General features: G+C 38.2%; 1 protein-coding gene and 1 long non-coding RNA gene across 5 annotated transcripts in view; both read left to right on the top strand.

The window, feature by feature from the left end:
- The window catches only part of LOC125799138 (scavenger receptor cysteine-rich type 1 protein M130-like), a 37377-nt gene extending 35257 nt beyond the window's left edge, over positions 1–2120 (top strand). Inside the window, exon 15 of the mRNA XM_049475169.1 lies at positions 1727–2120. Within this exon, the coding sequence (XP_049331126.1) occupies positions 1727–2031 (305 nt within the window). The 3' untranslated portion in view covers positions 2032–2120. The remainder of the gene's footprint in view (positions 1–1726) is intronic.
- A 470-nt stretch (positions 2121–2590) lies between these two features.
- Positions 2591–13887, top strand: LOC125799156 (uncharacterized). Of its 4 annotated transcripts, none has more exons than XR_007437986.1 (10): positions 2591–2620; positions 7530–7629; positions 7885–7949; positions 8068–8091; positions 8213–8273; positions 8361–8442; positions 10307–11854; positions 12817–12912; positions 13013–13083; positions 13325–13887. It is a non-coding gene; the product is annotated as an uncharacterized LOC125799156 (long non-coding RNA). The 4 variants fall into 4 exon arrangements; XR_007437985.1 differs by having other exon boundaries at positions 2606–5939; XR_007437984.1 differs by having other exon boundaries at positions 2606–6123.
- The last annotated feature ends 966 nt before the right edge of the window (positions 13888–14853 follow it).

Raw genomic sequence — 14853 nt, 5'->3', positions numbered from 1 at the left:
CTTGATTTAGGTGTTACTTCACTCATTTTGAGACTTTGCCATTGCTTTTTTGTAAGAAATCTTACTAAGAAAAATTTGCTTACCCGATTGGCAGATTTGTTTTGCTTAATACATATATTTGTCTTAATTTGCATATATTTTATGTCTAGTTTTTTTTTTTGCAGTGTAGTGTAAACTGCACTGTGAAGTTTTAAATTAAGGGATGAAATTAGTCCCCCTGTGTTAAAAAAAAGCTTCTTTTACCCGGTGAAAATAGTCACACTTCCATTACATTATGCTAACATTACTTTGTTTTAAAGCAACTGACCTATAAAGATAGTGAGCCAAATTTAGGTCGAGCCAAGTTTATGAAACTACACACTTTTACTGCAGTACAGATTTACACTCTCTACTAAATAATCCATCTCAAAAGCAGAAAAAACGTACTTTATACTGGGAGGCTATATCGTTAAATATAGGGAGTATAGGGAATGTTTTCTTCTGATTTTGAGCTGGACTTTTTAGCAGGGTCAACATTACTGGCTTTCAGGAGCCTAATCTTTAAATTCTTAACAATTAGCTATATTGTAGCGAAGCTGCTTTTATATTCTGTTCACTGTGAATTCACTGTTCTGTTCTGTTCTGTGCTGGGCTTGTGATTGGGGTAGGGGGAGGGGCAGAGCAGGAAAGCGCGTGTGTGTGTGTGAAGGGAGAGAGAGAGAGAGAGAGAGAGAGAGAGAGAAGAGCTGCCCGTGAGTGTGTGCTGAGAGTGAGAGCTAGAGTTAACCAGTTAGCACTAGCCTTTTGTTATTTTTCGTAGTGATGGGCATAACAGCTCTTTTAGATGAACTGAACCATTAGAATAAGTTCACTAAAAAGATGGGAGACGGAAAGGTCTCCCGTTTTTTTTTACAAGTGTTGTAAAAATATATATAAATAACAAATATTGAAATATGTAACTAAATGTTGGGTTTATTATACGATATCGTATAATAAACCCAACATTTAGTTACATATTTCAATTGTTATTTATATATATTTTACAACACTTGTAAAAAAAACGGGAGACTTTTCTTATTATGTTATTTATTTGTAATGTGATTTATATATATAAATCACATTACAAATAACATAATACAAAAAATAAGTATGAACTTCTGCAACATAGATATTACATTAAGAGCAAAATTAACATAAAAAAAATACATTCAGAAGAAAGTATCAACTTCAATGTGCAATCAAATTGAAAATAAATAGCGTAACTGTAGTGCAAAACAAAAGGTCAAGAAACTAAAATAAATACATATAAATAAAACAAAGACACATCCATACGCTCACTGTTGTGGGTGCAGAACAAATTAAATCCAAACAGGATCATCATGATAAAGGTGGCCTTATGCCCTTTACTTCAGAAACTTTGTCTATTGGTTATGAATATGCTTGTTATACAACTATTATTACTAATAGTAATAATATTATAAAAAAATAACCACGATAACAATATTGTTGAATTACTGAGAGACTGACTGAGTGACGCGGTGAGTGACGCAACTTCCGGTCTGCGTACCTGCTTGCTGTTTGTTTAGCTCCTCTCTGTTTTAGCTATTTGTTTACGTTTTCTACTACTTATTAACTTTTAACCGTCTTATAACCTTCCTAAACTTATAAAATCCCTCAGGTAGCCATTATTTTTGTGTTATTTATCGATTTTTGCCGTTTTTTTTGTGTGTTTTGTGCTTACTTCGAGGTAATGGCGTGTGCGGAGGATCGTGCTCTCCTGACACTCAGCGAGGAGCTCGTACGTCTGGATCAGCAGATCCACCGCCTGCTCTAGAGGCAGTCGGAGCTCCACAGGCAGAGGACGAGGCTGGAGGAATCCCGCGACGCCGCCTTCGCGGCCGTCTCCAACCCGGTGATGCCGGCGCGGCGGACCCCGGCGGTCGTTTGCTTCACCCCCGCTCCGGGAGGGGCCTGGGAGCGGCAGCGCGGCCGAGGAAAGCGGGTTTCCCCCCTACCTTCTCAGCCGGATTTTGCCTCCGCAAACCGGTTTGAGGTCCTCAGCTCGTCGCCGTCGCCTCCTTCACCTCCCACAGCCCCGAGGAAAACAGATAAGGGCAGTACCCTCATTGTCGGAGATTCCATTGTTAGGCATTTAAAGGTGTCTAACGCTAAGAGTAATGCTGCAGTGTCGTGTTTTCCAGGAGCTCGGGTCCTGGACGTCGCCCGGCGGCTTCCTACGGTGGTTCGGCATCGCGGGGACCCCGGCACCGTCATCCTGCATGTGGGTACCAACGACACGTCCGCCCGGCGCAGTGAGGTCCTGAAGGAGCACTTTCGCACTCTTCTGGACACCGCTCGCAGACTGACCCGCGCCCGCCTCCTCATCTCTGGTCCGATGCCCACCTACCGCCGCGGGAGCCAGCCGTTCAGCCGCCTCTACGCTCTCCACTGCTGGCTGCGGGACTGGTGCTCTGCTAGTGGAGTTGGCTACGTGGACAACTGGGAGAGTTTTCGGGAACGTCCAGCCCTCTTCCACCGAGACGGGCTTCACCCCAGCCGCCTGGGATCCACCGTCCTCTCTGGTAACATTGAGGCGGTGCTACGCCGGGACTGACTGGCCCTAACCAGTCATACCGGCCAGGTTAGTGGTCTAAGTAATGGGCAGTTTAGTAATATACATTGTTCTAATGAGTTATCTTGCCACTTTCCTGTGCATAAGGCTGTGAGTTTTAATTATGTGCCTTTTTCAGATACAAGTGCATTTTTACCTGGTAGGATTGAGACTGTGTCTGTCCCCCGTGTCGCTCGAAACCGAAAAACTCAGAAAATCTGTTTTAATAATCTTATTAAAATTAAAACAACAGCATCCGTCTCTCAGAGTACCAGCAGCGTCCGTATGAAACTAGGGCTATTAAATATAAGATCGCTAGCACCAAAATCAGTTATTGTTAATGATATTATTACTGATAATCACCTTAATGCACTATGTCTGTGTGAAACCTGGATTAAACCTGATGAATATATCGCTTTAAATGAGTCTACCCCCCCAGGTTTTAGCTATTTCAGTTACCCACGCATGCGTGGCGGTGGTGTTGCCACAATCTATGACTCAATGTTAGGTATATCTCAAAACTCACAATTGGATGCTAAGTCGTTTGAAGTTCTTAGTCTTAAAGTAGCAGGCCCGTCTCCTGCTTCCAAAACGCAGCATTCGTTTCTGCTTATAACACTGTATCGTCCTCCTGGACCATACTCAAATTTTATTAGTGAATTTGCTGACTTTCTAGCAGCAGTAATTCTTCTTTCTGATAAGATCATAATTGTTGGAGACTTTAATATCCACTTTGAAAAGGACCAGGATCCACTGAAAATTGCATTTAAATCAGTTTTAGATGCTCTAGGCTTTAAACAAAATGTAATTGGCCCCACTCATGTAGTCATACATTAGACTTAGTTTTGACACTGGGTATTGAGGCTGAGAATATAGTTACTCTTTCTCAACATGACTCAATATCCGATCATTATCTAATTATGTTTGAAATAGTTTTTAATCAAAATATCCTCCTCCCGCCCCGCTATATCAGCAAGCGTAAAATAACAACCGCAATTGCTAATGAATTTGTAAATAAACTCCCCGACTTAACCATCTCCCTTCCGTCCTATGAGCATGATCTCGAGCACAAAACAGAAAATCTACAAACTGTGCTCCGCTCTAACCTTGACCGCGTAGCGCCGACAAAAATAAAACAAATCAGGGATAAAAAGCTAGCACCGTGGTATAATGACCACACACGTACATTAAAACAAACCGCTCGTAACTTTGAACGTAAATGGCGACACACAAAACTAGAATGTTTCCGGCTAGCATGGCAGCATAGTCTCACAGACTACAAAAAAGCCCTAATTAAAACAAAATCCCAGTATATTTCATCGCTTATTGAGAAAAATAGAGACAATCCTAGATTCCTTTTCACTACTGTGGCTAAACTCACCGGCAGTCAAAAACAAACTAGCTCCGTTATCCCTGTCGACATTAATAGTAATGATTTCATGAAGTTCTTTGATGATAAAATTAATAGCATTAGACAAAAAATTCAGTAGAGTGTTTCAGCCCGGTTACAGAAAAAGATTTACTTAGTGTAATTAACTCATCAAAATCAACATCATGTATATTAGATCCAGTACCCACACAATTATTGAAACAGGCACTGCCAAAGGTGGGAAAATCATTACTAGAAATAGTAAATTCATCCCTTAGCATGGGCTACGTACCCAATTCTCTTAAATTGGCGGTCATTAAGCCCATTATCAAAAAGCCAAATCTGGACCCCCGCGAGCTTGCTAATTATAGACCAATTTCTAATCTTTCCTTTATAGCCAAAATCCTAGAAAAATTTGTGTTTAACCAGCTGCGCTTGTATCTACAAAGTAATAGTATGCATGAGGTTTTTCAATCTGGATTTAGACAAAACCATAGTACTGAAACAACTCTACTTAGAGTAACTAATGATTTACTTTCAGCTCTTGATAGGGGCAGTAATGCCATCCTTGTACTGCTAGATGTAAGTGCTGCCTTTGACACCATAGATCACGCTATTCTACTTGATAGGTTAGAAAATCTTATAGGAATTAAAGGATCAGCCCTCACCTGGTTCAGATCTTATCTGAGAGATTGATTCCAGTGTGTTTACTTAAATAACGAATGCTCTTATCAGTCTAGAGTAAAATATGGTGTCCCTCAAGGATCAACCCTGACTCCATTACTCTTTACTCTTTATATGCTACCACTGGGTAAAATTATCCGTAGGCATGGTATTAACTTTCACTGCTATGCTGATGACACGCAACTTTACATATCTGCTAAACCCAACGAGGAGCTCTGTACAAATCAAATAACAGACTGTATTAAAGACATTAAAAATTGGATGACACACAACTTTCTCTTACTTAATTCTGATAAAACTGAGGTCCTTCTATTAGGTCCTAATATTGATAAAAACATAAATGTTAATACTGTAGACATAGACGGTCACTTAATTATACCTGGTAAAACTGTGAGAAACCTTGGGGTCATCTTTGACCCAATTCTTTCGTTTGATGCTCACATATGTAGCATAGTCAAAATTGCATTCTTCCACTTAAGAAATATAGCTAAAATCCGCAGTATACTCTCTCTGGAAGATGCTGAGAAGCTGGTACATGCATTCATAACCTCCAGGCTGGACTACTGCAACGCGTTGTTGGCTGGAAGTCCACATAAATTACTCCATAAACTCCAGCTAGTTCAGAATGCAGCCGCAAGAGTGCTTACCAGAGCTAGAAAGTTCGATCACATTACACCTATTCTTTCATCCCTACATTGGCTACCTGTTAGATTTCGTATAGATTATAAAATACTTCTCCTGACGTATAAATCCCTTAATGGTCTGGCCCCGCATTATCTACAGGAACTCCTTACTCCTTACAATCCTCCGCGTTCACTCCGCTCCCAAGACGCTGGCCTGTTATTAGTCCCGCGCATTAGAAAAAACTATGCAGGAGGAAGAGCGTTCTTTTATAAAGCTCCCCAACTTTGGAATAGCCTCCCTATTAATATACGGGACTCAGACACACTCTCAATCTTTAAATCTAGACTCAAAACATTTCTATTTGCTCAAGCTTTTGAGTAATGTCTCATTACAATTTTCTTCCTCTTACAGCTTATCCAGCAAATATAAACCCTGTCCTAATCATCTGCTTTCTCTTTCTCTCCCCATGTCCTGAGCTGCTGCTACCAGTGCCCATCCCACTCCAGCAGAGTTTTATAAAACCATTCTAACCCCTTTCTCTTCCCTCCCCTCTCTGTTCTCTATCTCTATCTTTCTCACATGTGCTGAGACGCCTGGCCGGCCGGTCTTCCTGGATGTGTCCGTCTGTGGTTCCAGCTTTCAGGAATCAGCCCTGTCCTTCTATTCATCAGAGTTATTACACAACCCTTCTAACTCCTGCTTTTTTTTTCTCTTCCTTTCCTTTCTGTTTTCTCTATCTATCTCTTTTACATGTATGGAGATGCCCTGTTCCTGATGTTCCCAGCCTGGCTCTCCACTGCCCGCTGTGTTGTTCTCCGGCTCTGCAACCCTGCACTGATTACCATTAACACACTCAGTATCTGTTTCTGTATTAGCCATAGCTCTATAGTTTGTGCCCATCACATTCTTATATTCATAAATTAGTACCTGTTATATTAGCCATAGTTCACATTAATTCTCTGTACTGTTTTGTTCTGTTATTTGTTTGTTGTTTGTTTGTACTGAGCGGGTCAACCCGAGTAGGATGGGTTCCTCGGACTGAGTCTTGGTTCCTTCCAAGGTTTCTTCCTCTTAAAGGGAGTTTTTCCTTGCCACTGTGTCACCATAAAATTGGCATCTCTGTGGTGCTGCTCATAAGAGGCGTGGACCTGTTTTTCCTGTAAAGCGGCTTTGTGACAACCTTTGTTGTAAAAAGCGCTATATAAATAAAATTGAATTGAATTGAATTGAATATACGTTATTATTACTATTACCAGGCCTCAACCTTGTTTTTCTTTCTCGAGAGCGCCAGCCCTGATAACAGTTCAGTGAGTGACCGAATCACTGAGTGAACGAGAGCACCAGCCCTGATAACAGTTCAGTGAGTGAAGGAATCACTGAGCATTGAGCAAGTTTCCTCGCAATTAGAGTCTCCGCCACCAGATTCGCCGGTGATTCAGTGATTCACAGACCACACAGCAGTTCCCCTGCCGGCCTGTGGGGTCGCTGCTGAGCTTAACTACTGAACTGAGAAATTAACGAATCAGCTGGGGAAGTGATTGGATTCAGTTCGTTCACTCAAATGATTCATGAACGACACAACACTAATTTTTCGGCGTGGTTGCGGCCTACAGCAACCTGTGTTCTAAGTTGAGTCAATAAAGCGACTTAAACTGCCTACTCGGTCCTTCTTTCAGAGTCCAGGCGGACGCTACAATATATTTAAAACCCCTTCAGTCCAGTAACAGCTGTGTTTATTTGTTTTTTAAAGTCACTGGTTAGCACTGGTTGATCTCAGTTCATAATATTGCAGCAAATATCCAGCACAACAAACCCAGCTTTAAACCCAAACCATCGCTGTATAAACAGAGACAGAGGAGAAGTTTTCTTTCAGAAACAGCGAGGGTTACCTGCGTGTTTACTAATCCGTTACTCGTTCGTGCTGGCGTTAAGATCATTTGCATGTTAGGTGGATTTACAGGGCTAACGTGTATTTATCTTATTAATCTTTAGTGATAGCAGGTAAAATCTTGGCAATGAAAGCTATATGAGTCTCGTGGCTCGAGTTTATGGGGCGTTTGGGGACAGTAGAACCAAAACAGCTTAGCTATGTAAGTTAGTTTGCTAACTTACGGAGCTACTTCATGACGCAGATTAGTCCATTCATCATTAAATTATCATACAGTGCAAAGAACAAATGCTGTGTTCAGATGATGTGGTAAACTATTCATCTACATGTTGTTCTTTCTTAGCTATTCATGTGATTTTCTCTATCATTAACAGGGTGGTGAGCTTCCTGAGGGCTTTGAGGATAGTTATCCTGGTGCGTGTCTTTCGTCTGGCCTCTCAGAAGAAAGATCTGGAGAAGGTCACTAGAAGAAAGGTGAGGATCTAAATGGATGCTGGCCATCATTCTTTTATTTTAATTAAATTATATCAATTATTCATATAATGAAATGTTAAACTTAATTACAGTTTGATTATTTCATCATGATTCAGAGAGAATTAAATAAAAAAAATTAAACATTTTGATGTATTTAGAAATAGGTTGGAAAATTATTAAAATCCATCAAAACCTTTTAAAATACACCCAAGTTACTGTTTGTATGCTGATTTGTGGCATTTGTGAATCTTGCAGGTATCTGAGAACAAAAGGCGGTAACAAAAAGGATGGATTTGATTTGGATCTCACCTATGTCACAGGTTGGGATGCTTTACCTAATTATGTAATCTTATTTGAATCTAGATTTTCTGCTTATGGTTTGGGATCCAATAGTTAATAATGTTTGTTGCCATGTCTTTTCCCTCACCTGGAAAGCAGGCACTCTACAGAAATCCCATAAAAGTAAGCTTAACAATTAAGAAAATAAAATAAAACTGAAAAGTCTGTAGAAGGCAATTATTTTAGCTGAATTATTGATTTAAACAGATTTTTATGTAACAATGTTACAATTTGCTGTATTTAGGAAGCTGCCATATTTCTGGACACAAAGCATCCCGATCATTACAGAGTTTACAATCTCTGCAGTAAGTTAGATCATATAATATTATATTATATTGCTGGAGACACTCAATAAATGAGTGGTGCTGAGCATAGCTTTGGTCTTGTTTCAGGTCAAAAAGGCTACGATCCACTGTTCTTCCATTACAGAGTGCAACGAGTGATGATTGACGACCATAACGTACCGTCATTAGAGTAAGTAATGAGCAGCACTTTACTCAAATGCTTCTTCTGCCGTTAACGTTGTGTTCCATTTAGCTTTTATGTTGGATGTTGGAGCTGGGAATAACTTCACACCTGAGTCGACAACGTTCTGTTAAAATAACTGTACAAAATATGTCGAAAAAATGTCTTACCCTATAAGTGAAACTTGCACCTGTACATAACTAGCTATTTTTGAGGTGTGTATGAAGCACTGTGGAACAGGGTCATGAAAAACCTGGAAAAGTCAAGGAACTTGAAAATAGTCATTTTCAGGCCTGGATAAGTTTTGGAAAAAAACAAAAAAAAAAAAACAAAGTCAAAGTCAAATTTACTCTTTGTGATCTTTGTGTTTCCATTTATCGACTCTGTTTATCGACTGAGAAAAGCTATTTAAAAAATAATTTGATAACTTGATTGGAGTTTCAGATGGAATATAACTGTAAATTCACAGAGAAAAATCTAGGTGTTTAGGCTGTAATTAAGCTCTTGCTCTCTTCCACTCTTTGGGAAGCATATTGGTTATATATGCAAGTAAATTACCAGTAATGGTGACAAGAAGGCAACATTTAAACAGATGCATTTAAAAGCTGTTAAAAAATAAAGAATCTACACAATATAGACACAACCTAAACATATTCCCTGACAGCCAGATATATGCCAAATTAGTTTATTTAAAAATTGATTCTGTTCAAAGTTTTAAACAGAAGATTCTATATCATGTTTGATGAAAGTGTGAAATACTGTTTACAGGTTAAACATTAGAAATGTTTACCAAATGTTTATGGGCCTGAGCTGATTAATACATCAGTGCAGAGTGAAGTAATTTAGCCCTACATTATGGAGCGCTCAGAATTTGACACATTTTATTATTGAAGATTGTGTCTTAGCATTGCTTAAATAAATGTTTTTTTTAATTATTTAAATATGTTTAATGTAAATATAGGCCTACTATAATCAGTTTTGATATACATTCTTGTCTACTCTGATGTTTTAAACACGCTATGGTCATTAAAATGTGCTGTGAAAGCATAGAAAAGGCACAGAAAATAATTTAAATTTATAGGTTAACACTATTTGTAATCTACATGTGTATACATATTTTACCCTTGTTTTCTTTTTTTCCAGAGGGAATTATAAAATAAGCTAAAGACTTTCATGTTTACTACAACTTAATTATTAATCATGTACCAGTGTTTTATAGCAAATGTAACCAAAAAATGTCCCACATTATATGTCCCAGGTTATAATTTTTTGCATTGTCAGCAATACCAGACGCACATTCACACACACAATGGAAACATGAACAGCTAGACGTGCTAATGAAACGTAAAATACTACTGCTTTTACTACTGTTGATGTTTGGTGCAGCCATCTTGCGTTCTGAACTTGTGGGTTTATTCCAGTTGAAATGTTCTACTTAGAACTTGGAAATTTCCAGTTCTGAATTCCTACTTCAGATGGAATGCAGTATAAGGATTCACATTAGAGCTCGACCCAACCTGCCCCATACACTGTCATTTTGAGCCAAAGCCCGAATTAAACCTGACCTTTTTTGAGTAAGTAGAGCATTAAAACTGAGCTTTTAAAAAACATTTTCGTTCTGTTTAGAATGAGTGAAGAATGAATAAGACCTATTATTTAAGAAAAATATTATTAATTATTAGGAACAGATCTCCAAAAGATTATAACATGAACAATGCAAACAATGATCCAAAGGCCTAAACATTAGGCTACAACAATGTCTGAATGACTTTCCTCTAATCTAGTATAATATAACATGGTTTAAGAAAAGAAAATAAATTCTTTTATAATTTTATTTATATATTTTTTCCCATTTTCTCCCCAATTTACACAGCCAACCCACTCGTTAGGACTCCCCCTATCACTAGTAATGCCCCAACACACCAGGAGGATGAAGACTAGCACACTCTTTCTCCGATACATGTGAAGTCAGCCACCGCTTCTTTTCGAGCTGCTGCTGATGCAGCATTGCCAAGCAGCCAGCACATTTGGAGGAAAGCGCAGCGGCAGGTGAAGTGCGTAATATGGACAGTGTGCGCTTTGCACTTGTGCAACTTTTTTTTAAAAACAGTTTGATTTGTTTCTGCTATATTTTGATTCATAGCTTTATATAAAATGAAAATAACTTATAACTATATTATTTTCTTTAGCCCGAGGAACCTGAGGAAAGTGGTGGGAAATCTCGAGCCAGGTCAGACCTTGGGTTGGGTTTGGGCAGAGAACCTAAGCTCTTATTCACATATTGAACTTTGTGTTATTGTGTTCTCAGTGACATGTTGAACTACACTGCCAGTTTGAGGGAATGTCATTGCCATCCACTGCAAAGGAGGCAAAGGTGATGCTGAAGTTTTCACTGATTTAAAGACATCATCAATGTTTTCTATATGTATTTGATTTGATTTTTAGGTTAACCCATCACCATAGTTGTTCAGCTGAATGTTTAAAGCCATATCCAAACTGGATTCACTTATTCATTTTAGCTGAGCAGGGTTTTTTTTCACGGGTACGATGGTGTGTACATGGTTGATTGACAGCGTTTAGTTTGAGAGTGCGCAGGTACTGTATTTCTCCTGAGGTGAGGTGAATGTGTATGTATATATTCAGTGTGTCAGAACTGCTCCTTTAGTTTCTGCTGTGCTCAGTTGAAGACGGAGACCATGTAGTTAAACATACAGCTCTGGGGAAAAAAATGGTTTTCATGCATCTTGGCATGTTCTCCTCCACCAGTCTTACACACTGCTTTTGGATAAGTTTATGCCATTCCTGGTGCAAAAATTCAAGCAGTTCAGTTTGGTTTGATGGCTTGAGATTATCCATCTTCCTCTTGATTATATTCCAGAGGTTTTCAATGAGATTTTTAAGTGGTTTCTTTTTTTCCCAGAGCTGTATGTCTGCACTCTCCTACAAAAGTATTGAAACACTGAGGCCAATTGATTTTTTTTTTCTTCTGCTCTAGTGAAAACATTTTGGTGTAACAAAAATATAATTTAAAGATGAATATTGAAGACAAATTGGTAAGTTCGGACAAAAGCTGAATTGTTGACCTTTTGTCTCCTATTCATATTTTAATGTCAAACCCAATTTGTTTTCAGTCTAAAGCAGAAATAAAGAAATGAGACTGACTTATCAAGTACTTTTGGGGGGCAGTGTATGTTTAGGGGCTGTTTCCTGTGTAGTTCCAATTAAAATCTGCAGTCAGTATGCTCCTTTCAGAGTGACTGCACTGTTATGTGTATTGGTTATGTAATTTAATGCTCCTGGGCATTGCTGTGTTTGTTGTGCAGGTGTGGGAAAGGGCAATGGCAGTGATCTGAAGGTGCGGATCATAGTGAAAAGAGAGCAGGTGTTCCAGTGTGTCTGTGCCACGCAGACGAACTGTAGGGTAAGCTAACTTTTAAAGGTTTTCTACAGTATAAAACTGTATTTACTTCCTCATAGTCAAATGACAAGAGTAGTTTCAGTACAAAAAAGTGAAAAACTGTGAACCTTAAACACAGTGGTTTCCTAATTAAAACCAGAGCTATATGGCATATCCAGAACAGACATGTGAAGTGGGCTAATCCCACAACCCCTAAATGATTTAGTAGTTTAGGGTGATTTCACACCTATTTTTTTTATTTGTCAAAATAAACTGTTCATATTTACGTGTAGTGCTGTTTGTTTGGACATGGATGAGTACAGTAATCACAACTGCAATGAGACTGCTGAGAACTGTTGGTCTGAACTCTGAATTGGTTGGTTTGTGATGAGAACATGATCTGACCTTGATCCAACCCATCTGTCAAGCATACTCAGTTTTAAGATGTGGAGTCAGTCAAATGAACACATGCCACCTCTGCTGTTGTTCCATGTTAAACTGCACAGAAATCTGTTTACTTTCTTGCTCCCAGCCAAGACAGCTCTGACCAACAACCAAAGAGATTACAAAGATTGTTGTGACTCATTTTGGTGAGCTTGAATTTTATCCTCTGTTAAAACAACAAACCATGAGGGAAATGCTCCAAGAGAATCAATTAATTACCTGACTTGGACCAGAGCAAACAAACTATAGTGTGAAAAAACAGCCTTACATACACTATTAAAAGATTTTGTACATACATACACTAGTGAAAGCGTTTGTGAATCGGTATCATCTTAACCCCAAATCATATTTTAAATATGTACTAAAGAACAACTTTTAAATATTCAATAAGCTCATAATATTGAACCTTTAAAGACAGTAGCAGCCCACTAAAACATAAATCACATTGTAATTGTTGGGAAAGGTCTTTCAGATGTTTGTCTTATGTTCCTTTGTGTTTATTTTACTGTTCGCTCATATACTGTGTTCTCATATTTTACCAGCTGTTCCCAGATACTGAAAACAATGCCGTGGTGATCAGCTTTCAGGAAGGGCCAGTGGTTTGTGGTGATGTTAAGGTCATGTTTGAATCCAGGGCTGTAAGTTCCCAATCTATTGTAACGTAAGAATGATTTTATGGACATCGTTTTTTCCAGTTGTTTGGCAAAATGTTTTTTCTCTATTGTTCTCTATGCCCAGGGTCTTCCAAAGGGGTATGAGGACTATCCTTTCTATTTCTGGTTCAACACTTCATTTGTAGAGAACAACAGGTGAGGTTTTTGCTGTCCATTGTCCTCAGAGGCAGACACTGGCTTTGTTTACCTACCAGACCACTCTGGTTTTAGATTTTATATATAAAAATGCCAGGCCACTTAATTCATTAATTAGAATATTTTGATATTTTGTCCCCTCTCAGTTTAGTAAACTGAGAGGGACTGCTTTCAATGTAAAAGGAAAAATCATATGGACTGCTGCTTGAATGCAATCTATAATGCTTTGGTCCCAAAACAGGCTCTATCTGTCAAGGGAGGAACTGGACAACCCACGTAAGTCCAAAACCTGGGACATCTACAAGGAGGACTTTGGTGTGACCGTGTCTTTCAGTGACCCTGCACTTATGTAGCAGACGACACTTGCTTGTGTATCTCAACTAAAACCCTTAAGCCCTGCACAAGGTCTAAATCTTTGCTCTAATGTCGGTTTTCACACACTTATAAAAGGTGAGTGATGTTTAGGGATTGGATTCGGGCATATTGTGCCCATAAAGCTAAAGCTATATAACCTCAACTTTATGTCCATCCCCCACCTTCACTGTAAGAGCTTTTTACTGAGCCGTGCATACATCACAATATTATGCATTTGTTTGTCAAATGTTTTTTTGTCTTTAAATGAAGACAAATGTTTGTGTCAGTTTAGCATATTATGCTTCCAAAATGTAAATCTTACTCTTTAAGCTTGAGTGTACATCAAATAAAGCAATCGAGGCTGCCACTGTGAAATGGTCAATGGTTATGTGTGCAGAAACATTTTTTTGTAGTACACATGTATTGAAATAAATACGAATGTCTCTGTAACACTTGTCTGTCTCTTTTTTGAATTAACAACTGATCTGGGTTGCTGAATTTCTGCAATTGTTTTTAAGGATAGATCTGAGTGACTTGTTTTTTTAGAAGTAAAAAGTCTGGTCTTACAGGTGGGCATGCAACTCTAAACTCTTTAGAATCAGCAGTTTTAGAGGTGACCTTTTTCAGAAGCGCTGTCAGTGCCAGTCTCATATAAAAGGCTTAAAATCAAATCTCAAATGTGCAGCTTTTATAATAGTAAATAAAATAATGTACTATGTAATTGTGTAGAACAAAAACTGTACAAACACAAAATTTAATTCTAGAATTGATATACACTATCTGCTGCTGTCAGTACAAATGGATGGCTGGATCAAAAATCAGAGGGAAAATATTAAACTGGGGATTCACAAAAATGCTTTTTCTTAAGTTCTTAAGTTTATACTTAACTTAAGAGGTCTGTTTTGGTTATTTTTCTTAATGTTTATTTTGTACCAAAAAAATGGAATAATAATATATATACCTTTTATGATACACTCACATTTCAGTGCTTGGTTTGACTCTGTTTTTTTATTTTCCTAATGTTTTCTTAAGCCGTCACATCAGTGTATCAGCACTGGCATTCAGAGCCCCTTATTCACCATCGTACTCCATTGGACATTTCAGGGACAACAGCCTTTTTTGCCCAATTATAAACACTCTTCTTGTAAAAGTTATCCAGACATAGGTAAAAAAAAAAACAACAACAACAACAGTTGAACTATAAAGTATTGAAAGACTAGGATACTAAAAGCCAGTAATGTTAGCCCTGTTTTATTTGTCTCACTATCTTTATATATCAGTTGCTTTAAACATTATAATGTTAAGCATAATTTTATTTATAAATTTAAATAGAACAAAACATAAATGTTGTTTTAATAAACGTTAGCAATAAATAATCTCAAAATAACACATCTAAAATACAGCAGACTAATAGTT

Source organism: Astyanax mexicanus, chromosome 2, assembly GCF_023375975.1.
Source record: "Astyanax mexicanus isolate ESR-SI-001 chromosome 2, AstMex3_surface, whole genome shotgun sequence".
Lineage (NCBI taxonomy): Eukaryota > Metazoa > Chordata > Actinopteri > Characiformes > Acestrorhamphidae > Astyanax > Astyanax mexicanus.
Note: the sequence above shows the minus strand (reverse complement) of the source record. Positions and strands in the feature narration are given on the sequence as shown.